General features: G+C 48.1%; 8 protein-coding genes and 3 non-coding genes across 11 annotated transcripts; 8 read left to right on the forward strand and 3 right to left on the reverse strand.

The window, feature by feature from the left end:
* Positions 1–8: 8 nt before the first annotated feature.
* Positions 9–1191, forward strand: F5891DRAFT_1012595 (elongation factor TS-domain-containing protein). The gene has a single exon (XM_041360738.1). The coding sequence runs from the start codon at positions 107–109 to the stop codon at positions 1154–1156; it is 1050 nt and encodes a 349-aa protein (XP_041230321.1). The 5' UTR covers positions 9–106; the 3' UTR covers positions 1157–1191.
* A 61-nt stretch (positions 1192–1252) lies between these two features.
* F5891DRAFT_t41 lies at positions 1253–1324 on the forward strand. The gene has a single exon. It is a non-coding gene; the product is annotated as a tRNA-Cys (tRNA).
* An 80-nt stretch (positions 1325–1404) lies between these two features.
* On the forward strand, positions 1405–3220 carry F5891DRAFT_1140311 (Metalloenzyme, LuxS/M16 peptidase-like protein). The gene is made up of 4 exons (XM_041364886.1): positions 1405–1642; positions 1694–2486; positions 2534–2856; positions 2909–3220. Exons 1-4 carry the CDS (start codon positions 1418–1420, stop codon positions 3107–3109), a joined length of 1542 nt encoding a protein of 513 aa, XP_041230322.1. The 5' UTR covers positions 1405–1417; the 3' UTR covers positions 3110–3220.
* Positions 3221–3943: 723 nt separating this feature from the next.
* F5891DRAFT_756386 (glycoside hydrolase family 5 protein) lies at positions 3944–5899 on the reverse strand. Its single transcript, XM_041373136.1, has 7 exons — positions 5577–5899; positions 5351–5514; positions 5126–5293; positions 4927–5073; positions 4801–4875; positions 4597–4747; positions 3944–4541 (listed from the first exon to the last, which is right to left on the reverse strand). Exons 1-7 carry the CDS (start codon positions 5706–5708, stop codon positions 4125–4127), a joined length of 1254 nt encoding a protein of 417 aa, XP_041230323.1. The 5' UTR covers positions 5709–5899; the 3' UTR covers positions 3944–4124.
* Positions 5900–6704: 805 nt separating this feature from the next.
* Positions 6705–8275, reverse strand: F5891DRAFT_1184159 (glycoside hydrolase family 5 protein; the record flags this gene model as incomplete). Its single annotated transcript, XM_041366397.1, has 7 exons — positions 6705–7121; positions 7176–7332; positions 7391–7450; positions 7500–7646; positions 7706–7873; positions 7922–8085; positions 8135–8275. The coding sequence occupies 7 exons, from the start codon at positions 8273–8275 to the stop codon at positions 6705–6707; spliced, it is 1254 nt and encodes a 417-aa protein (XP_041230324.1).
* Positions 8276–10122: 1847 nt separating this feature from the next.
* On the forward strand, positions 10123–11946 carry F5891DRAFT_1103826 (nucleotide-diphospho-sugar transferase). Its single transcript, XM_041363619.1, has 2 exons — positions 10123–10801; positions 10852–11946. Exons 1-2 carry the CDS (start codon positions 10213–10215, stop codon positions 11733–11735), a joined length of 1473 nt encoding a protein of 490 aa, XP_041230325.1. The 5' UTR covers positions 10123–10212; the 3' UTR covers positions 11736–11946.
* Positions 11947–14265, reverse strand: F5891DRAFT_1012609 (uncharacterized protein). Its single transcript, XM_041360739.1, has 11 exons — positions 13684–14265; positions 13568–13635; positions 13440–13512; positions 13311–13381; positions 13243–13260; positions 13144–13191; positions 12658–13098; positions 12540–12601; positions 12459–12494; positions 12238–12409; positions 11947–12174 (listed from the first exon to the last, which is right to left on the reverse strand). The coding sequence occupies exons 1-11, from the start codon at positions 14003–14005 to the stop codon at positions 12049–12051; spliced, it is 1437 nt and encodes a 478-aa protein (XP_041230326.1). The 5' UTR covers positions 14006–14265; the 3' UTR covers positions 11947–12048.
* Positions 14266–14402: 137 nt separating this feature from the next.
* On the forward strand, positions 14403–18050 carry F5891DRAFT_1012615 (uncharacterized protein). The gene is made up of 13 exons (XM_041360740.1): positions 14403–14518; positions 14574–15442; positions 15513–15909; positions 15962–16046; positions 16099–16401; positions 16452–16728; positions 16781–16978; positions 17026–17130; positions 17180–17303; positions 17352–17530; positions 17579–17612; positions 17651–17757; positions 17811–18050. Exons 1-13 carry the CDS (start codon positions 14506–14508, stop codon positions 17916–17918), a joined length of 2799 nt encoding a protein of 932 aa, XP_041230327.1. The 5' UTR covers positions 14403–14505; the 3' UTR covers positions 17919–18050.
* Positions 18051–18104: 54 nt separating this feature from the next.
* Positions 18105–18196, forward strand: F5891DRAFT_t42. The gene has a single exon. It is a non-coding gene; the product is annotated as a tRNA-Glu (tRNA).
* A 297-nt stretch (positions 18197–18493) lies between these two features.
* Positions 18494–18578, forward strand: F5891DRAFT_t43. The gene has a single exon. It is a non-coding gene; the product is annotated as a tRNA-Trp (tRNA).
* A 690-nt stretch (positions 18579–19268) lies between these two features.
* Positions 19269–20505, forward strand: F5891DRAFT_945151 (uncharacterized protein; the record flags this gene model as incomplete). The annotated part of the gene is made up of 7 exons (XM_041374606.1): positions 19269–19329; positions 19388–19500; positions 19560–19715; positions 19767–19845; positions 19902–20027; positions 20079–20269; positions 20320–20505. The coding sequence occupies 7 exons, from the start codon at positions 19269–19271 to the stop codon at positions 20503–20505; spliced, it is 912 nt and encodes a 303-aa protein (XP_041230328.1).
* Positions 20506–20811: the final 306 nt, after the last annotated feature.

Consider the following 20811-nt stretch of genomic DNA (forward strand, 5'->3'; position numbering starts at 1 on the left):
GGCATGACCCAAAACAAGACATTTGGGCATCACGTGAGCGTGCCTAGTCACGCGTCGCACAAATTTTTGTATAGAACCCTTCTCGTTCCATCAATATCCTTTCACGATGATAGCCCAATTTGTTCGTTCATCGAAACCGTTTCACGCATCGAGGCTCTCGCGTGCTGGCCAGTCGTGTTATTCTACAACTCCATCCAAGCCCTCTCTGCAGCATGTTGCGCAACTCCGCAAACTCACGGAGGTCTCAATCTCAAAAGCACGAGAAGCCCTCAGTCAAACTAATAACGACATACAACAAGCCCTCGAATGGGTGAAAAATGATCTCGCAGCGTCGGGCATAAAAAAGGCCGCGAACGTCCAGTCCCGGGAGACTCGGGAAGGGCTTGTTAGTGTCTGCATGCTCTCTGGAGGTAGCAGGGGGAAAACATCCTTGGGGGGCGGCGGTATACGTGCAGCCATGATTGAATTGAACTGCGAAACAGATTTTGTTGGAAGAAATGTTTTATTCGGTCAATTAGCGGCAGATATAGCTCATACCGCCGCATTTATCACGGAACCAACTGACTCTTCGACTATCATCAGATCTTGTTCACTGGACGTTCTGAACGATGCCCCACTATTATCTCAAAACAATCCCTCATCTCATTCGCCATCTACAGTGTCAAGCTCTATTAGAGACCTCATTGCCAAAGTGGGCGAGAAGGTTTCCCTGAAGAGAGCTGTGACGGTCGTGCAAGACCCGTTATCGGGACAGTCTCCCAATCTTGGTCTCCGTCTCGCATCCTACCTGCACGGATCTGTGGGCTCCGCCCCTCATGGTCGCATCGGGTCTTTGGCTGTGCTCGCTCTTCAATCTCCAGAGCTTGCACGCCGCCTTGAGAGCGAGACCTTTGTCAAAGATCTAGAGCGACTTGAACGTGCACTTGCACGGCAAATCACTGGCTTTGACACTCGCTCGATCAAGTCATCGGACGGTGATGAGATGGCACTATACAACCAACCGTTCATGATGCTTGGAGGAGAGAGTGCAAATAAACCAGTACGGATGGCCATAGAGAACTGGAGTAAACAACAAGGTCTTGTCCGGGATGATGATGAAGGAGGTATTGAAGTCCTGGAGTTTGCCAAATGGAGTGTAGGCGATATCGTTGGATAGATTCAGCATCATTATTATCTTGCTCAGACTACATAGACGACTTGAGAGTGACGTCGTATGTGTACTTGGTTCATTATATTTTGGGCTCTATCACATGACTCCATAGCTCAGTGGTAGAGCATACGATTGCAGATCGTGCGGTCCCGTGTTCGAACCACGGTGGGGTCTATTTTTATTCACCGAGTAAACTTTACGTAATTATACTCCCGGAGTTCACAATATTTGGTGTTCGGAGTTTTTCGACCTTGGACTTTACTCACCATGCGGAAGGCAACAACGTCGCTCGTCCGTCGCAGCCAGCGGCAATTTTCTCAAGCAGTACACCCTCCATTGCAGATCACTACTCTGCCCAACAAGATCAGAGTTGCTACAGAGTCGACTCCCGGTCATTTTTCATCCGTTGGACTCTACGTAGATGCGGGGTCCAGGTATGAAGACTCATCAACCTCAGGTATTAGCCATTTTCTGGACAGGATGGCCTTCAAGGTGCGTAGCTTAGGCAGTATCTGTGCCATTATCTATAGCTCTATTGCTCAGACTACCAGCTCTCGCTCCACGGAAGACATGGCGACCGCAATGGACAAGCTAGGTGGCCAAATCATGTGCTCTTCGTCACGCGAATCCATCATGTACCAATCGTCCAACTTCGACCAAGCTACTCCCCTCGCGCTTTCGCTTATATCGGACACCATCCTGAATTCTGCCTTTTTACCCGATGAACTTGACGCCCAGAGAGATGCCGCTCGTTATGAGATCCGAGAAATTAGTCAGAAGCCTGAGATGATTCTGCCAGAGGTCTTGCATGAGGTTGCATACGGCAGGAAAACACTTGGAAATCCCCTCCTATGCCCAGAAGAGCGAATAGACGCGATCACCGGAGACCTACTTCGGGACTGCATTACAAACTGGTACCGCCCGGAAAGGATGGTGATTGCTGGTGCTGGGATGCATCACGAACGGCTAGTAGAGCTAGCCGATAAATACTTCTCATCTCTCAAATCTGCGCCAACACCGTCACTTTCGCCACTTCAGCCGTCAACTACTCAAAATCTTCCGCCCCACTTACTTCCCTCTTCCTCACCCTCACTCTACAAGTCATTAACTCGTGCTGCATCAACTTATCTATACCCTACGTCCCTTTCTACCGAGCCACCGCTTCCTCCACTGAGTCCTCGCTCCAATTACGTTGGTGGCATCCATCACATCCCGAGCGAGACAGAGTTCGATCAGCTCTATCTAGCCTTTGAGGGCGTGGGTATACACGACGAGGATATATATACCCTCGCCACTATGCAAGTCCTCCTAGGAGGAGGTGGAAGTTTCTCAGCTGGTGCGTAATTATTTCCTGCGCCACATGCTTTATTTAACTTCTTGCAGGTGGTCCTGGGAAGGGCATGTACTCTCGACTTTACACGCACATCCTAAATCACTACACTCAAATCGATCACTGTGCTTCCTTCCATCATATTTACACAGATTCCTCGCTCTTCGGCGTTTTTGCGTCATTCGTCCCCAATGCTCCCGGCCAGAGAGGCAATACTCCTGCACAAATGCTGCCCCACCTAGCCAATCAGCTTAGCTTGCTCATATACCAATCTGTCCCCACAGTTGAACTTGAGCGTGCCAAGAATCAGCTCAAATCGAGCCTCATGATGGCTCTCGAAAGTCGGGCGGTGGAGGTGGAGGATCTTGGCCGACAGGTACGACAAACTTTTATCATAAACATGCTTGCATACTCACTTGTTACTCTAGTTGCTTGTCCACGGTCGGAAGATTCCTGTGACTGATATGACGGCGGCCATCGACAAAGTGACTCCTGACTGCGTGCGCCGTGTCGCTACTAGACTATTCGCACCTTCGTCTGGAAACAAGGCCACAATTTTGACCATGGGGCGCGGGGATATAGGAGATTGGAAGGCGACACTTAAAAAATATGGTGTCGCAGGAGCATAAAGGTTTGAACGCTTAGATCACTGCATATTTCTGTACTTAATTTTAGCTAACGGTCCTTGCAACAATTTGTTTTTCATCATACGTGGTGTGCCTTGATGGGGCATTTTCAAGCAAGGCGGTGTCAATAAGTAATCCTAGCCTCAAAGCGTTCAATGGTGATGACAAATTCGTTGCAGCAGTCTAGCCGATCATACTAACTTCATGGCTCACCTACTCAGAGTCCGACAGTACTACTCACAAGTATCACTGCTTTATGTAGTTACGGTACGCCTCGAACTCAGCGATTTGACTCAATCATCCCATACAGGTCTCCAGCAGTGACTTGGAATTTGATAGTATATCCTGCATAATCAAGTTAACAGAAATATTGTAATTTATCGGCCACACTCGTGCAAAAAATGCTGATCTCCTGATGGGAGAAAGTACAGCTGTCAATATTTGAGCCTTCAGGCTCGTTGAACTATTTAGTGCCTGTGTTGATATGCTTGTTTTCAAGTTCAACAATGCATGGAACAATCGATATGATACGTAAAAGAGGGCGTGAAGAAGTGTTGTAGGCTGTAGCGCAATACAGCATGAAGTTTAGGAGCCAATTTGGTTATGATCAGGTACCGTTGTCTCATCGTATAGTTATAATGTTTTGTAGTGCCCAATACATAAACCTGCAGCGAGCAGCACCATGTCTTTGATGATCATTACTTTTCCTTGTAAGTAACTCAGCCTTCTTCATGATCATACACGAAGCTGAACGTTGAACGTTGAACTTCCAAGCATCGTTGGAGAATGGTTCGAGAGCGCTACTAGGGCGGAGCACAGGTGGAGTTCGCACATGGGAGTGAATTATGTCTGCGAAACTAACCAAACGGTTTTTCTCTACAAATGAGAGAAACTTGGCGACTATGTCAGAGTACGTGATCCTTCAAAAAGTAGGTATAAATACGATGTTTGGGCAATCATGCAGAACAATAGGTTAGGAAGGAACGAGAGAAAATTCTACTAAAGCGAGTAGGTGCATCTACCCGCAAATAGTGGGGTATTCAAGGTCAGTAGGAGACCAGGGTATCCAGCCGTTTTGCAATCCAGCTAGGTATGACCATTCGTCTGCACTTTCTGTCTTCCACGTCCACATCAACCACCCATTCGATTTCTCGTAGGAAATAACTTGTGCTTCCCAAAACTGACGAAGGAAAGTCTTATAGCTCGAGCTGAAAGTAGATGCGCTCCCGGTAAGTCCGGTGCAACTTCCAACGTAACTGGAACCAGGATAGGAACCGTCATAACGGGCCCCGTTGCCCCTGCCATTCAGGTAGGTGGCGCAGTCAGTGATGGCGGGTGACCATTCACCAACCATAAGCCAAAGGTCGAAATCGGAGAGGGTAGATTGAGTATCACACGCAGTATCGATATGGCTCTGCCAAGACATTTGGACATCCTGCGGAAACATAAGGATAAGACTTTGGAAAGGGCTTTCTATCTTGGGGACATACCGCATTGGAAAACACCTGGTAGATGTGTGTATCCATCGCCACGCCCTGGAAGTCGGGCGTGGTCTCGAATCCGTTCCAATAGCTCAAAGGCTGGAAAGCATCATGTAGTAGAACGACAGTATTACTCTGCGTCGATGTGCCGTATGGATACCTATATAATGCATCAGCACCCTTCTATAGCAGACAACGAGTGATTGTTTCCACCTAATATTTCCATAAGAATCGTAGTAATATTGTCTCAAAGGTGTTAGCACAGACGATCCGTAGTATCCAGCTGGTCTAAAAAAGCACGTCACATTCGCTCAAGAACATTCTCTCAGGTACACTCACTCGTTCAGGGGCGCGATGATAGGAACAACATCAACCTGGTTGGCAAACATGGAAGCAATCTGTTGGATGATCGCGTCTGTCCGGGCAATATTTGTTTGGTTTGACTGCCATGTAGGGTATGACATTGTGTGTCCAGAATTGTCGTACCTACAATTTTGTGTGAGCCATCAAGAAACACCAGGACACAAGTAGTACGCGCCCGTTTTGGCTTCCGGGAGCCCCATGAAGATCGACGATCAACTTGAGTCCGTATTGGCTAGCCCATTGCACAGCGTTCTGAAGGTAAGGAAGCTGGCCTTGTATGTATGGCTCACCAGAGCCAACTTCAAAGGCCCAGTACCCAATAGGCAGTCTCACATGGTTCAATCTGTAGCATGCCGTCGAGTCAATTATGGTATGTATGCCTGCAGGGCCAAGCGCGTACCCGGCAGCAGCGATATTTGCAAAATCATCCTGCGTAATCCAGGTGTCCCAGTGGTTCTGTAGTACGGTTGTCGCAGTGGCACGGTCATAGTATTGTCCAAATGTCCATTCATCGACAATGTTAGGATTTCCTGTGTTGTCGAATATACTGGGGGTGATCCATGGCTACGTCCAAACATGAGGATCAGTTGAGACCCTTGACCATCGTTCGCCGTCAATGCACATACCTCGAGTACGAGCCAACCTCCAAGGTTGACGCCTCGCACCATCTGAGAACCATAAGGGAAGCCGGGAGAAAATTGAGACGATACTGAGTGGAACAGAGACAGCCCGATGAGGGCCAAAAACGCAGAGAACATCGAAAAATTAGCAAACGTTGAATCCACCGAACCAGGCCCAGCCGCATTTTATTCGGGTTTTATGGCTGATCCATCGACCTCGGGCATTATTTAATAGAACTGGCAAGAAGCAGAGAAGGCTACCAATCTGCGAAAAGTGAGGCTCTCACTTTTCCGCACGTGTTCAACATCATCATGATGCCGGTAGGAACTTTTCATGCACAGGCTGAGGCTCCAATGACCGCAGCCGCCATTCCGGTGATACATATTTGGATCCCCAGTTCAGAGCACAGGATGCCGTACGCCTAGATCTATCAGACATTAGAAACAAGGTGTTATGATCGAATGGAGAATGCGTTCATAGAATGGCACGGAAATTGTGCTTCACGTGAGGATCCATCGTCATGCCAGACGGGCTGGATCATCCCAGGATAATACAGTTGCAGAAAGGCTTCTGCCCTCCTGGGCAGCTCGATAGAGACACGTATAGTATACTTATAGCATACTACGGACTCCGATTGTCAATTTGTCGCACACTGGCCCGAGAATCTGGCAAAAATGCTTGAGCTTGAGTAATAGTCCACTCAGCTCTAAAGACAAGTACTGAGTCGAGAGATATCACGATGCTGACACCGCGGAGGCACGCCGGCCACTCCTTCACCAGGCGGCCGTGGTTTGTGTGCTCGATCATTTGTGAACAGAGTATAACAGATCTAGAGTCCAACTTAGCGCGATCCATGTGTGCATGATGGACTATTCAGTCACTGGATGAAAGTTTGGAGTGCGGAGTTGCACTCCAACTTGTTGGAATTTAAATGGTGAGCTCGGCGAGCCTATTACATCACGCCGTACTATTAGTGACGCTGTGGCGAAATTTTCTCCACTTCCATGGATTGTCAATGCATTCGAAGGAAGATCGATTAAACGAGACAAAGTACGGGTATATGCTGGTATATGTAGGTTGCTACCATGAGTCCGCTGTAATGCTAATAAGATGCTTGACATTGCTGCCATTGTTCAATTGCAAATGTTCGGGTACTCCAAGTTAGTTGGGTCTTGTGGTATCCATCCATACTCCAACCCAGCCTGGTAACTCCAATCGTCAGCATTCTCAGCCTTCCAAGTCCATTGAATCCATCCACTGCCTTTCTCGTAGGAGATGACCTGAGCTTCCCAGTATTGACGCATGAATTGCTTGTATTCTGTGCTGAAGGTCGTCGCATTGCCTGTTTTGCCCGTACAGCTGCCGTCAGCGGTTGTGCCTGACAGGGTTCCGTCATAGCGTGCTCCAGTGTTGCGACCGTTCAACCATGTCGCGCAGTCTGTCGATGCAGGAGTCCATTCACCAACAATTATCCACAAGTCAAAGTCGGCGAGGCTAGACCCATGACTGCACGCCTCACTGATGTGCTGGGAATAGTTGTAGGCAACTTGCTGTTCACGTCTTTAGTACATTGTTGCATCATAGAGGAAAGGGAGTGTGCATACCTGGTATGTAAACATCTGGTAGATGTGAGTGTCCATTGCGACGCCGTCGTATCCGTCGACCATAAAGCCATCCCAATAACTAAGATCTTGGAACGCGTCATGAATGAGCTCAACAGTATTACTTTCTGTGGATGAACCGTCAGGATATCTATAAGTCCTGTTATTATTGGCTGAAATTAGAGCGAGGGCCAAGTCCTTGCCTAATGCTCTTATACGAGTCTTGCCAATATTGCTTCACGACTGAGAGCATTTGAGTACCGTTATATCCTGCGGGTCTATATATCATCAATTTAACTGAGAATGAACCAGGATAGAGGAACTTACTCATTCAGTGGTGCAATGATAGGCACTGTTTGGTATTCCGAATCGACCATAGAAACAATGGTCTTAATAATATCATTCGTCCTATCGATGTCGGTCTGGTTAGTTTGCCATGTTGGATACGGCATTTTTTGACCAGAATTATCAAAACTGTGATAAAAATATTAGCCCGACAAGTGATGCCAAGATGGTGTGACTGTTAAAATCACCCGTTCTGACTGCCAGGGGCACCATGCAGGTCAATGATGAGCTTGAGATTGTGGTTCGACGCCCAGGTAATAGCCTTGTCCAAATAATCTAGCTGTCCAGTTATGTACGGTTCTCCTGGACCGACCGCAAATGCCCAGTAACCAATGGGGAGACGAACATGGTTCAAGCTATAGAATATTTCAGAGAGAATTGATTGAGCAGTGATTGAATCATACCCTGCTGCTGCGATGGCTTCAAAGTCATCTTCGGTGATCCAAGAGTTCCAATGGGTTTGTAATGCTGCTAAGGCAGTATCATAGTCCTGATACTCGCCGAAGGTCCACTCATCGACAATAGCACTGTTGCCAGTGTTCTGGAATATACTTGGGGTGATCCAAGGCTAGATACGAATGAAAAAGAGGGTATCACAATATGTATGGGTTCCTTACCTCTAGGACAAGCCAGCCGCCAAGATTGACGCCTCGCACTTTTTCAGAACCGTAGTTAAAGCCCGGCTGGAAGGATAGCACGGATGGAACTGCGGAAAGTCCGAGCACAACAAGACTAAGCAAGCTATTCAGTAGGGGCATGTTGGTCTGGCAGCTGGGAGAGATGTGGGTACATTGTTGTCTTTTATATGAGGAATAACTTGGTTCAATTACAGCATCAGTAGTTCGCTTGTGATCCGAGGAAGATCGGTTGCACCGCAAAAAGATTGACACAAATGGATGAACTTTGAAAGTTTAATGCGTGCACACTGGCGCAGTCGCCGTTCGTGTTGACATATACTCAAAAGACTCGCATGGACGCCTGTCAATGCAATTCAAGTCTGAAGTGAGTAAGTTCATATCAGGTTGCAGGAAGGCACTCACATTACATACTTGAATCACTAGTACAGTCACATGGTGACCTCATAAAAAGGTTCGGGCGTCAATGATGTAAATTGCCACCATGACAGGTCATAATCGATCTACATATTGATCAAAAGGTCACATCTTGGTGTGCTGCAATCATTTGTGTACATCCTCAGTGAATTGGATTGTTGACGCAGCTGCCAGTGCTGAGTGAACGATGGAAGTCATTGTCAACCGTTTTGCCGACATTCGTTTAGCTAATTTTGTTAGTCTAGACTTGAATACATGGGCGCACACGTGCTAAATTACATTTGATCCTAAGTGTCATATCAAGTACGTCAGATATATACGGAAGACCTACAATTTGAGAATGAGCTCAGGCTTGCGCTGGATCACCACATGGATGATTTGAAGTACTTAGTAGGGGAAGGAAAAGCGTTCTCTCACCTTGGGCTGGACAACCCATTTGAAAGGCAGAAATAAGAATGATTGAACGGCTAGTGCTTACCGAAATTGCTACCGCATCTGTAATGAAAAGTAGCGAATCTTCCTAACCAGCCCACTCTAGCCCCACGTCCTTCTCTTAGTTCATTTTCTGACCCTTGTTTCCTATGTTACTTGGGTCGGAATTGTTGGAAGTACAACATCGCCATCACACCCTTTGTCTTTGTCACATCTCGGATTGTGTACTATTTTTTGTTGTTTCAAAAAACTGAAATACAAGTTTTTGGGGATGACGGCGCATCTAAAAATCCAACTTTGTGGGAGTGTAGTTTGAGACTCTTGCAAGACGGGGGGGGGGGGGGGGCTCCGAAGTTGTGGCAGCTGTATATGTCACATATTGCAAATTTGCACACCTGTATTCGAGTCGGAACCAAAAATTCCGGTCTCCGAGCTCACGACAGTGTAGTACCCATATGCAACGGTGCGATAATGACAATGTAACGAAGCGAAATAGGGAGCTGCGAGGAATGTCGAGACTGGGCGACATGTGCTCCGGTATTGATCGAAGTGGTAGAGCTTTGAGAAGGAGCTGTCGAAACATTCGATTCTTGCGAAGGTACATTGAGACCTAACCGACTGCAAGTCATATCGGACAGTAAGGTATAGATAGAAAATATGCGAGCGAATCGTGTAGCGCAGCGATGAAAGGGAATCGAGGTCAGGAGGAAAAGGCTTGCCGCTGGACGTGTGCTGACCCACTGCTGAGGGCATCTCTGGAAAAGGGCCGGCCTGGGACCTCCAAGCGAAGTATGAATGTTTCTACGTTCGTCACGCTTGTTCACTGTCTGCAACAGCACCAAGGACTTGTTGATCTGGGGCCTGAGCAGATTCTTGTATGCTAGCCTCCTCACGAGGCCTCAAGGATGACATCATCCAGCCTCCGTGCCCCCAATGAGGCGGAGCATGGACATGTAGCAAATAAGTATTCCAGTGAGATGTTAAGTAGTTGGCGGCGGCAGGCGCGTCCGAGACGGGATTGATTAATATCGCGGAGTTTAAACTGCGCTCGGAGGTGCCGATGCCCCACACTAATTTGGGACGTGTGCCGATTCCTTCCGAGCACTCAGTACTCAGGAACCGCGGCACCTTCCACGACGACAGCCAGATGACTCAGCTCTGTAGGTTAAATAACGGCATATCACGATTTCTTTAGCTCATTCCAACAAAGAATGGCTGTTGATAATATCCGCGATAGATACCAGGCTGCTGGCCACGACCACCTATTCACTTTCTGGTCGACCCTCGAAGAATCCGAACGCAAATCGCTCTCCCGCCAACTCGAAAACCTTGACGTAGATCGCGTCAACAGGATTTACAAGAAGGCCATCGCCTCTGAGAAGGAAGCCGCTACCGACCCCGAGCCTATTGAACCCCTTCCTGTCGAGGCGTGTGAGTCTATCGTTAACGATTCTCCAAGCGAGAAGACATGGCGTAGTCAGGGCCTCCAGGCCATCGCCCGTGGGGAAGTGGGTGTCCTCCTTATGGCGGGTGGTCAAGGTACCCGTCTGGGCAGTTCAGCGCCCAAGGGTTGTTATGACATCGGCTTGGCTTCACACAAAAGTCTCTTCCAGTACCAGGCTGAGCGTATCGCTCGCCTCCAAGTTGTTGCCGAGAAGGAATGTAACAAAGCTGCAGGTTCAGTCGTCGTGCCGTGGTATGTCATGACCAGCGGTCCGACGCGTCGTGAGACCGAGGCATTCTTCACGAAGAATAATTTTTTCGGATTGAGTTCAAAGAACGTCGTCTTTTTCGAACAAGGTAATAACACTTATTCCTTGTAACTTATTTATGTTGACCGGGGTCTTCAGGCACTCTCCCATGCTTGACTGCGGAAGGCAAGATCATGCTCGAGAATACATCGCGCATTGCGGTCGCTCCTGACGGCAACGGCGGGTTGTATGCCGCTACACGCACACCTCTATCCGAGTCTAGCAAGTCAACAGTTCTTTCTGACTTGACTGATCGCGGAATTCTCTACGTTCATGCATACTGCGTTGACAATTGCCTTGTCAAAGTCGCCGACCCCGTTTTCCTCGGCTACTGCATATCCAAGCAGGCTGACTGTGCTGCCAAGGTTGTTCCCAAGGCCTCTTCTTCGGAGGCAGTCGGTGTTGTCGCTCGTAGAGGAGAAAAGTTCAGCGTTGTCGAATACTCGGAGATCTCGAAGGAACAAGCGGAGCTTCGTAACGCCAAGACTGGAGAGCTGGCTTTCAATGCCGCTAACATCGCCAACCACTTCTACACGACGAGCTATCTCAAATCTGTCAAATCGTTTGAGGACGACCTTGCATTCCACATCGCTCGCAAGAAGATTCCCACAGTTGATCTGAAGACTGGGAAAGCAATCAAGCCGAGCGAACCTAATGGCATGAAGCTTGAGCTGTTTGTGTTTGACGTCTTCCCCTTTACGAAGCGCTTTGCGGTCTTGGAAGTTGCACGTAATGAGGAGTTCAGTCCGCTCAAAAATGCTCCTGGAAGTGGTGCAGATAACCCAGAGACTAGCCGTCGCGACTTGCTTGCTCAGCACAAACGGTTCCTGGAGAGGGCTGGTGCCCAGGTCAAGGGTGGTGTGGAAATTGAGCTCTCGCCATGTGTCAGCTATGCAGGCGAGGGCCTGGAGTTTGTGAAGGGCAAGACCTTTACCAAGTCGGGCTACGTTGAAAACCCCGAGGAGCTCGATGCTCTTTTGTAGTCGGTATAGCATATCTTCATGGACCTCTAACCGAGTTTGGATTGTGGACTTTTTTTGTACGACTACTCTTTCGCATCGGTACATGGACATCCTCTTTCAGTTTTTCAGTCAATACGTCTCACTTGTACACCCGGTCATTTGATATCAGTAGTGATTCGCATCCCCTAGAAAACAAGCTGAACAATAAATATAATGGCGTTCAACCTCCTACAGGGCCGCCATCTGCAAGTTTGGCTCCCCGCTTTTCCAACTCATCTCGAAGAGAGGCGAATAAGCGTTGGGTCCGCTCGGCATTTGGCTGTGTATCAGTACGTCAAATCGAAGACGCACTGCTGCATGGCATAGATGCACACACCTCCTTGCAGCAGGTAATGAGCTTATCGATCAACATTGTTTGTCCGTTCTGCGCATCTTCCAACTCCTTTCGGAGATTCTGATTCTGGATTGATATCGAGAAAAGCTGAGGGTGATGTACTGTAAATATGAATAAAATTTGAATTACCTCGTCGTCCATTCTGTCGGCACGGGACTTCTCCCCCTCAGCCAGTTGCTTCTGCTCGGCTGCTCGAGCGCGAGATAGGAGAACCTCTAGCTCTTTTGAACGAATGACGCATTCAAAATGTCGTTCGCGAAGCTCATACTGTCGGAGAACTTCCTTCAGTCGTTCTCGTACGCTATAGTCACAACTTAGTGGGCAAGCATTTTTGAAAATAGGGTACGCACACGCCATCAAAGATATCTTCCAATGACCGCCGGGCGCTAATCAGTGTTAGTTGGGCGAATGAAGAGAGCGAGGGAACCCACTCTTGTGGATCATCTGTCCAGTTCTTCCTGAGGCGCTGACGACGAGATTCTGGAAGGTCTTCCTGTATGGGTATATCTCTTACCCTCAGTTTCCAACACGATTCGTGTCAGCACTCACGAAGTCATCTAAGCCGGGTCCTTCGGTCAGGTCCATGAGCTCCACAGCAAGAATCTCATCTCCGTCTTCTACTCCTTGCTCTTCTGGTGTCTGGTCTGCATCTATTGTCCGACCATTGTGGGAGAAGATAAATTGCATCGAGGATGACACATTGGAGCCAACAGTGTGCGTGCTGGCGGCTTCCGACTTGACAGTGCCATTCATCTGCTTGCCGCTCACCGATGTTTTCCCTTCATCCTTCTTCCCTCCCGTCGCCTCCATTCTATCTGTCCACGCATTGAACAGTCGGGAGAACTTAGTCTTGCGTGAGATTTTGAAGAAGAGTTCAGCTCGATATCGGCAAATTACTTTCACGACGATGTCAGGCATTTCGCGATATTTGACGTCTTGCGTTTTAGCTTTGTCCACTCGCTTTGCCATGTCGGATTTCATTTGCATGATCTGGAGGCAGTGTTGGTGAGGCTACGAGCTGAAAAAATGACACACCTCTTCCTGTGCCTCTTCTATGCATTGTGCTAGACGTTTACTGTCCTCCTAGGCCGGTGTAAGCATACTGGATGAACCTCGTTGCGCAGTAATGCGTACCCGTAGTCTCTTGTTGTCCTGCACAAAAGTCGGTTAGGAAGATAGAGATAGGTCATTAGTCTGCTGACCTTTTGGAGCTCGCGTGCCAAATTCTCCATTTTAACTTTAGTCTGGTTAGCTTTCGTTAGTTGACCCTTTGCTTTATGGATACAGTGGAGTATGAGTATCTTAGAACGAAGTGGGTCAATAGTACGTACCAGCATCCTTGTCCTTAACCAATTTCTGTTTTTCCTTTGCATGGTCCCGTTCCAATCGCTTTAGCTCTGCGAACTGCAGTTCCGTGATTGAGAGATGCATATATCGGACTATGCGAATGATAACGTACGAGTTCGATGTACTTGGCATGGACTGCATTCTCCTCCATGCCTTTTACCGACTTTACAGCCTCCTCAGCTGATGAACGGATGAGTGGTGTATGTATTTGAGAGGCAGAACACGGACCAAATATCTTCTCCTCCTCTTCCTCAAGCACCTCCTCCTCTTCCAGAGCAGCGATCCTGCTCTTTAGAGACTCGTACATAGCAGCAGGATCGACGGGTGTATCGTTCTTTTTCTTCCCTTTCTGATTATGCGTATAAGTGCCATTAACGACGGTGTTATTGGAATGAGGTGGTAATGTTCGATTTGGAATGGGTGGATTCGGATGATTAGGAAGAAGGGGAGGCGCGACGGAAGGCGCAGAAGGAGCGAGACCGGTTGGAGGAGGTTTGGCTGGCCGCGAACCTATTGCATTCTGACTGGGAATAGTGTTTGTACCGTTCATAGGTATTTGATCCCCAGACGTCGTGCTGGTGGACCTGCGCGGTCGGCGAGGGATACAAGGTATGAAGAACTTTAGGAAAGCAATGTTTTGAAAGTGTGAAGGTTAGCTGAATGCTTTTTGTTTGGCCAGACCTGATTAATGATTGCCAGTGATTAACAACAAATTTTCAAAGACGGAATACACGGAAAGTCATGCACTACGCGGATTGGCGACGGGCGTTAATAGCTAAGAGGATGATCAATATCTGGGTTTCAACTACAGTACGCGTACCGATAGGCCGCTAGTTAGCCAAAACCAATCACAATGAAATCAATTTTATTATTCAAAAATTCTACGGAGACTCTACAAAAACATATATAGCATGGACAACAATACGTTAGATCAATGGCCAGGTTCACAGCGGAACAACTGAGGCTGATGTAATGCCACACGTGATCAAATTTCAAGACGCGTCGCGTAGATGGCAAACATCCAAACAACCCTGTAACTTGTAACAAAAAATGTATAATCTAGGTGAGACACTTCAATTATCTTCCCTTCAGGCTTCACACTGACTTTTCAATTTTAGATTCTTCTCCTAGTCCACCTAGAAAGAAGATGAGAATGTCTTCTCCGACTTACGACGAACAAGTCGATGACATGAGTCAAGACGATATAAGCGCTTTCGATGCCATAGAAGCGCGCCTCTCTCAGCCAGCTCCTCCACTCCACAAATTACCCCTACCAACAAACTCGCACCGCAGGCTCAGCCCTGGCGAAGCTGGAGATCGTAGTACTTCGTCCGATCAGGACCTACTGCTCTCTTCTCAGGACATAGCTTCTCAAGACGACAACAATCCTTTTGCTTCTGACCCATTCGCTGATTCAAACGCCACGAAACAAGTAGTACATCCATCTTTTTCCAAAGCATCTGCCGTTCTCCCTCCAGTAGGCTTCAAGTCTGCATCGGCCTTGCCCACTCAGAATGCGGATGACTCACACCGCTCACCTTCACCCGAGGTACCCCCGGAAATCGATTACTCTTCGTGGTTTACCTCGGCTCCTCCTGCGACTTTCCTTGGCTTTCAATCTGCTTCGTCCCGCCTTGACAAAACCAAAGAGAATGTCCCCGAGGCGACTGTCAGTCACAGCACACCTATAGGTTTTACATCCGTCGGAAAAGGGAATCTAATTATGCCATCAACTACCGCATTGCGAAAGGCTGAGGAAAAGATTAAGCTGTGGCAGGAAGAGATTGACGATCCGAGTTCCTCCCAAAGATCTGGAGAGTTTGCGCCCTCTTCCTCAGCACGACCATCCTCGCCTCAGCGCACCGTTCTGGGAGCAGTGCACAATTCATTGTCACCTCAAGTTCCAGATACGCCGACTCCTGCGATGGCTACTCGCAGGTCGTTCGAAGCTGCAGCACGATCAACACTTGACGCACCGACGCTTCGTGTCAGCGACTTCAAGGGAAAGCAGAAACCTTTTAAATCATCCTTTGATCACCTCCGTACCATCACGACAGCCAATCGCGGGGATAGCCACCTCTACATATGTCAACTCACCCCTTAATCCTCATCGTCAAAGCTTCACGTCTGCATCTTCTCATATGACTCCATCTAGTTCTGCTGTGCCAGGAACGCCTATTCGTCCCTCACCATCGGTTAATACTGGGGGCGCATTTCGACCACTGGGCCTTACACCGCGAAATTTACGTGGTGGTCCGGTCAAGAACAAGTTTATGACGCCTTTTAAACCAGGTGTCAAACCTCTAGATTTGAATAATGCGGCATCAACTCCACCATCGTCTGTTTCCCCAAGCCCCGGCTTACAGCGACCTATGTATCCACCCTCAGCAACCCAGTCTCCTAGGCCAGTAAAGAAAGCTCCCGAAAAGGGTACAGGCAGAGTATTCAACCTTGGTAAGTGTTTCACTGCAATGATCCACCGGTAAACTTATCACTCTTGTTACAGTACCTCCTGCAGGAAGGATGACACTTGTCAATTCTAGTCTTACACCTCAGGCCTACACAACCGCAGAGCTTGAGGATCGGGGAATGTCAGTCAGTCAGTTCAGCTGCAACACTGATTACTAACACGCTTCCACATAGAAATGTCACAGAACTATCCCAGATAACACCAGCTACTGCTCTCTTTTACACGTTTTACACGCCATCTGCTACACCGAATGAAGGTGTTCGGCCCTCTGATGCGAAACCTCTCGGACCTACTGCCGCTTTAGAAGAACTCTACGCAAGAGGGTGTTCGTTGGCCACACAGGAATGGATTAACAACCATTGGCCACTTATCCTCTGGAAGCTCGCTGGAATGGTCTCACTCGAGCCAGAAGCAGAGTCCGATCCCGATCGCAAACGATGGTGCTGGCCTGAAGTGATCCGCCAGCTACTGTACAGGTTTGTGCTATCTACCTAACCGTTTCTTCCCTGACTAACCGCTGGCGCAGATACGAACGAGACTTGAACGGGTCAACACGACCACCACTACGACTGATTACCACAAAAGATGCGCCTGCTGCATCCCCGATGGTGCTTTGCGTGTCAAATGTGACTTGGTCACCAGTCGGAGAAACTGACGACGGTTTTCCCATTCCTTCACATCCCGAATTAGAGGTGACAGACGGATGGTATAGATTGCGCGCGAGGGTCGATAAGCCGCTTGCGAGAGCCATCCGTAAGGGTCATATCAAGATCGGCAGGAAGATCGCTGTCACTGGAGCCAGGGTAAGCGACTGGAGCTACCCTACATCATGATGTTAATTGACTTTTTGTGCAGCTCTCTGCAGAGCGCAAAGATGGACAAGAAGTCCTCGAGGCATATGATTCAAGTGTCCTGGTGCTGACAGGCAACTCGTCCCATATGGCCCCCTGGCACGCAAAGCTTGGCTTCCAGCGAAGTCCATTCATTGCAATGCTAAACAGCCTCACAGCGGATGGTGGAAACGTGGCCGTTGCAGCTGTTGAAATTATCAAGGTAGGACGAGCGTGTAACACCCAGACGTAGCTTACTCTAGTTCAAAGATTCATCCCGTCGCATACATCGAATTCTTCGAAGACGAAAACGGAAAGCGGATGGAGGGTCCCCGCAGTGCCAAGGATGAAAGTGCCTTGAGTGAACAATGGAAGGTGAGATGAAGAGCTCTGCACCAAGGCTAGCGCTTACATTCTATATTAGAGGAAGCGCGAAGTCGCTGCCTCAAAGATTTGGTCAGACCTTGAAAGACGAGCGGCGTTGATGATGGGGTTTGTAGATAGGCTTGAACAACGTGTGGGTCCGGGCTTTGATGTCAAAAGCGAAGGTGAGAAGACCGTGACCAAAGCTGTGTGTTGCTCACGCGCTATTTTAGAAATGCCGGACAATCTTGACGATTTATATGAATCCTTGGAGGAGAGCGACCGTCACCAAGCCCAGGCGATACTCTCACGGCTTAGCCGCCTTGAAGCAGGCAGTCTTGCTGCACACATTCGAGAGAAGCTTCTTCAGGATCGTGAAGCTGTCGCGGGAGATATCGAGCGAGAATTGCAGGTAAGTTTGACACTTACACGAAGTTGTTCTCACCGAGCGCTCCCCCAGGACAAATGTCCCGCTCGGGAAGTGCGCAGTTTCCGTGTTATCATCGTGAAGATGCATATGCACCCACAAGAGGCGGCGATATTGGTCGCAAAGCCCAGCTAACTGTCTGGGATGTACTCAACTTATTGGTTGCTGAAGGATCCTCAGCAGGGGAGTTTAAATTGGGCCAGAAGTTCCTCGTGAGTGATGGTTTTTGTAGAGCAGTACGATTCTCGTCTTACGATTACGCCAGGTGACAAATTTGATGCCCAAGCAAATATCTGCCTGGATGGACCGTGGCCCTGGATCTGAAGTGTACCTTGCCACCACAAAGAATTCTAGGTGGAAAAGGTTAGCATGAGCGGCCAATTACTGAACGTCATGGGAGAGTAAGGTTTCTTGATAGGTGTAGTGTAGGTTGAAGTGTAATGATATCATATGTTTAAAGCCAACTTTGCAGGTAATCTTCATTTTGTCGACGCACATTCAAAAAGGCTCAAGCCGCTGACGCTGAAGCTTGTAATACGGTATACAATGGCTCTGTCATTCGGATATGGTGTAAAGGTAACATATCCGCCTCTCATTTCTCCTTCTTCATGGGGCGCGCGGTTGCTCGGGGTTCGATTCCCCGTATCCGAATCATTTTACCTTTGTGATGGTTCAATCCCGTGTTGAATATCGAGGAACTTACTGATATACTTTTGTGTCTTCAATCAGTAGGAATGAATCGATTTTGGAGTAGGACTTGAATCTACCTGCGTTGATAGATATAAATAAGCTACTAGCTAGAGGGTAGATACCACTGCGCCTTTCAACACTCACGATTTGCCGTTGAAACGCTGACTGTCTGTATAATACACTAGGAGAGTATGCTGTTCAGAATCTGGTCAGCTCGAAATCCTAGTACTATTAAATATATGAAGCCAGTATTCACATGAACCCGTGGCGCAGTGGTAGCGCGTATGATTCCAGCTGAGTTTGGACATCCATAAGGTCATCCGTTCAATCCGGGTCGGGTTCACTTTTTTATGTGAAAAACGTACCTTGTCCGGATCAGCCTGGTGGCTGTATTTTTTTGTTTGGTTAGGCTATGCCAGCATCTACCGTGTAGGCTCGTGACCAGCCTGGCGTATACTACCACGGTTGCACAAGTGGCGTGGCAGGGCGAAGCGAGGAGTTTGAAATTTGATAGGTGCCGGTCGTGCCGGAGGAAGTTCCGATCATACAGCACAAGTTATGCGTCTGCTCTCGCTCAGACTGTACGCTATGTTAAGTTTCAACGCTCAACCATGAGTTCTGTACGACCTTCTATCTACCATGTATGTTCTATCCAGTTGCCATCGGATCATGTACATACGCTGATAGGCTCTGCCAGTGTATGTCCACGCACAGAATGTGAGCGTGCCATCGGATGTTGTATCCGACTGCGGGTCCGCGCGCGGCGGCCCCGTGACAGTACATCGAGTGCAAGTTATTCACAAATGATTGTGAATGGCACAGGAGCCAATTCGCCCACTGTGCCACAAAATGGTTAGATAGTGGCAGGAGGTGGCCGGCAATTTCATTCAGCGTCAGTTGGTATCAGAATTCCCTGCATGACTCGGAGCGTTGATCATGAACTTCCCTCATATGGATTCAACACAGCTTCTCATGAGGAAACGTATATATTCTCGAGTCTTTAGCTTTTCTGGTCAGTGGCACGACCGTAATCATGGCCATACCTATGGATATGGCTGCTTTGTTGGGTTTGTTTCTGGACACCTTGTTATATGGTGCGTAACCGGCCACCAGCGGAAAGGTCATAGTGTTAAATTTTGCTATCCAAAACAGGCGTGTTCTTTACTTTATACTGTTTCACGTTGTTCATCCTGCTCAAGAAGACCGGCATTAAACGACAACTCCTTCTCCCAGTGGCAACCTTGCTGCTCTGCATTGCAACGGCCGTAAGTCGCTGGATGTAGTCAAACCTCTTCAGGGAATAGCTCAACACGATTACTTTCAGCATCTAATCATCGATTTCGTTCGAGGTCTAGATGCATTCATATTCAAGGTGGATACGATTGGTGCAAGTGACTACTATGCCAACTTTGCTTCACCATTGTTTGTTGCATCAACGGCACTTTGCATCACGCAAACCATTCTCGCCGATGCAATAGTTGTGAGCTTCTTTACATGTCACGTTTACTTCTCCCTCTGAGCAGGGCCGTAGGTTTGGCGATGCTATATGCTCAACGACAGAAGTCTGTTAGTTGCCATTCCTGGCTGTATCATACTCTTAGCCAGCATAGGTGAGTATCTCGAAAGGTACTATTCGACCATTGTCTTATCCCGAAATATTTCTCAGCCACTGGATTCTATGGTATCGGGTCCCTTTCTCAGGCCCATCCGCTGTCTAATATCTCCCTCGCTGACTATGGGTGTATCGCCACATTCGATACATTAACCATGATTCTCAGTATTACCAGTACCAGTATGTCGACTGGATCTAATCTGCAGGCTCCTGATGACCATAGTCATGCAGGTTTGAATGCTTGGCGCATCTATCGCACTCGCTATTTTGTGCCAGAGGGCTTTGCCGCCTTTCTACCCGTTTTTGTTGTCATCATCGAGAGCGGCGCTTTTTATTCTATGAGTATCCTTGTACTCCTTTTAACGTTCTTCATTGGATCCAACGCCCAATATACCATGCTGGCCATTATCACACCCATCGTGGTGAGTTTACAGAACTTGCGACCCAAGCGATTCATAGCAATTTTATCCAGGGGATCACATTCTGCCTCATCATTCTGCAAGTTCACTTCGATGTAGATGGAAACTCGCCGGCAGAAAAGTTAACTGAAGCAAGAGGTACTCTCACGAGCCTCTTCCGAGGGCAAGATGTACGAGAGGGCTTCAGTATGGAGCCGATGACTGTGCATATCACAGAGGAGTCAGCTTTCTCTGAATAACTCGAGGATGGTGTTCAATTTACGTCCTTGAGAGTGTTGGAAATCCAACTCGTCAATATAATACTTTCGTTCGTTTCGTTCGACATAATTACCACACTATTAGAAAACACTACATTCGCTTAGCGCTACCCTTTTTCCTGTTTTCCCCAGTCTCTTCATATTGATTACCGGGGTAGGTTATAGTCTACGGTACTTACAGTGCTTACTGACATCGTGCAGGACTTACAAAGTTCTTATCTATTTGAATTTTGGGTAGTCTCTTTGCACTCGAATGAGGGCTTACAAATTCTTTATCAGACGCCTTTC

Source organism: Suillus fuscotomentosus (genome assembly GCF_016647785.1).
Source record: "Suillus fuscotomentosus strain FC203 chromosome Unknown F5891scaffold_9, whole genome shotgun sequence".
NCBI classification, from domain to species: Eukaryota; Fungi; Basidiomycota; class Agaricomycetes; order Boletales; family Suillaceae; genus Suillus; species Suillus fuscotomentosus.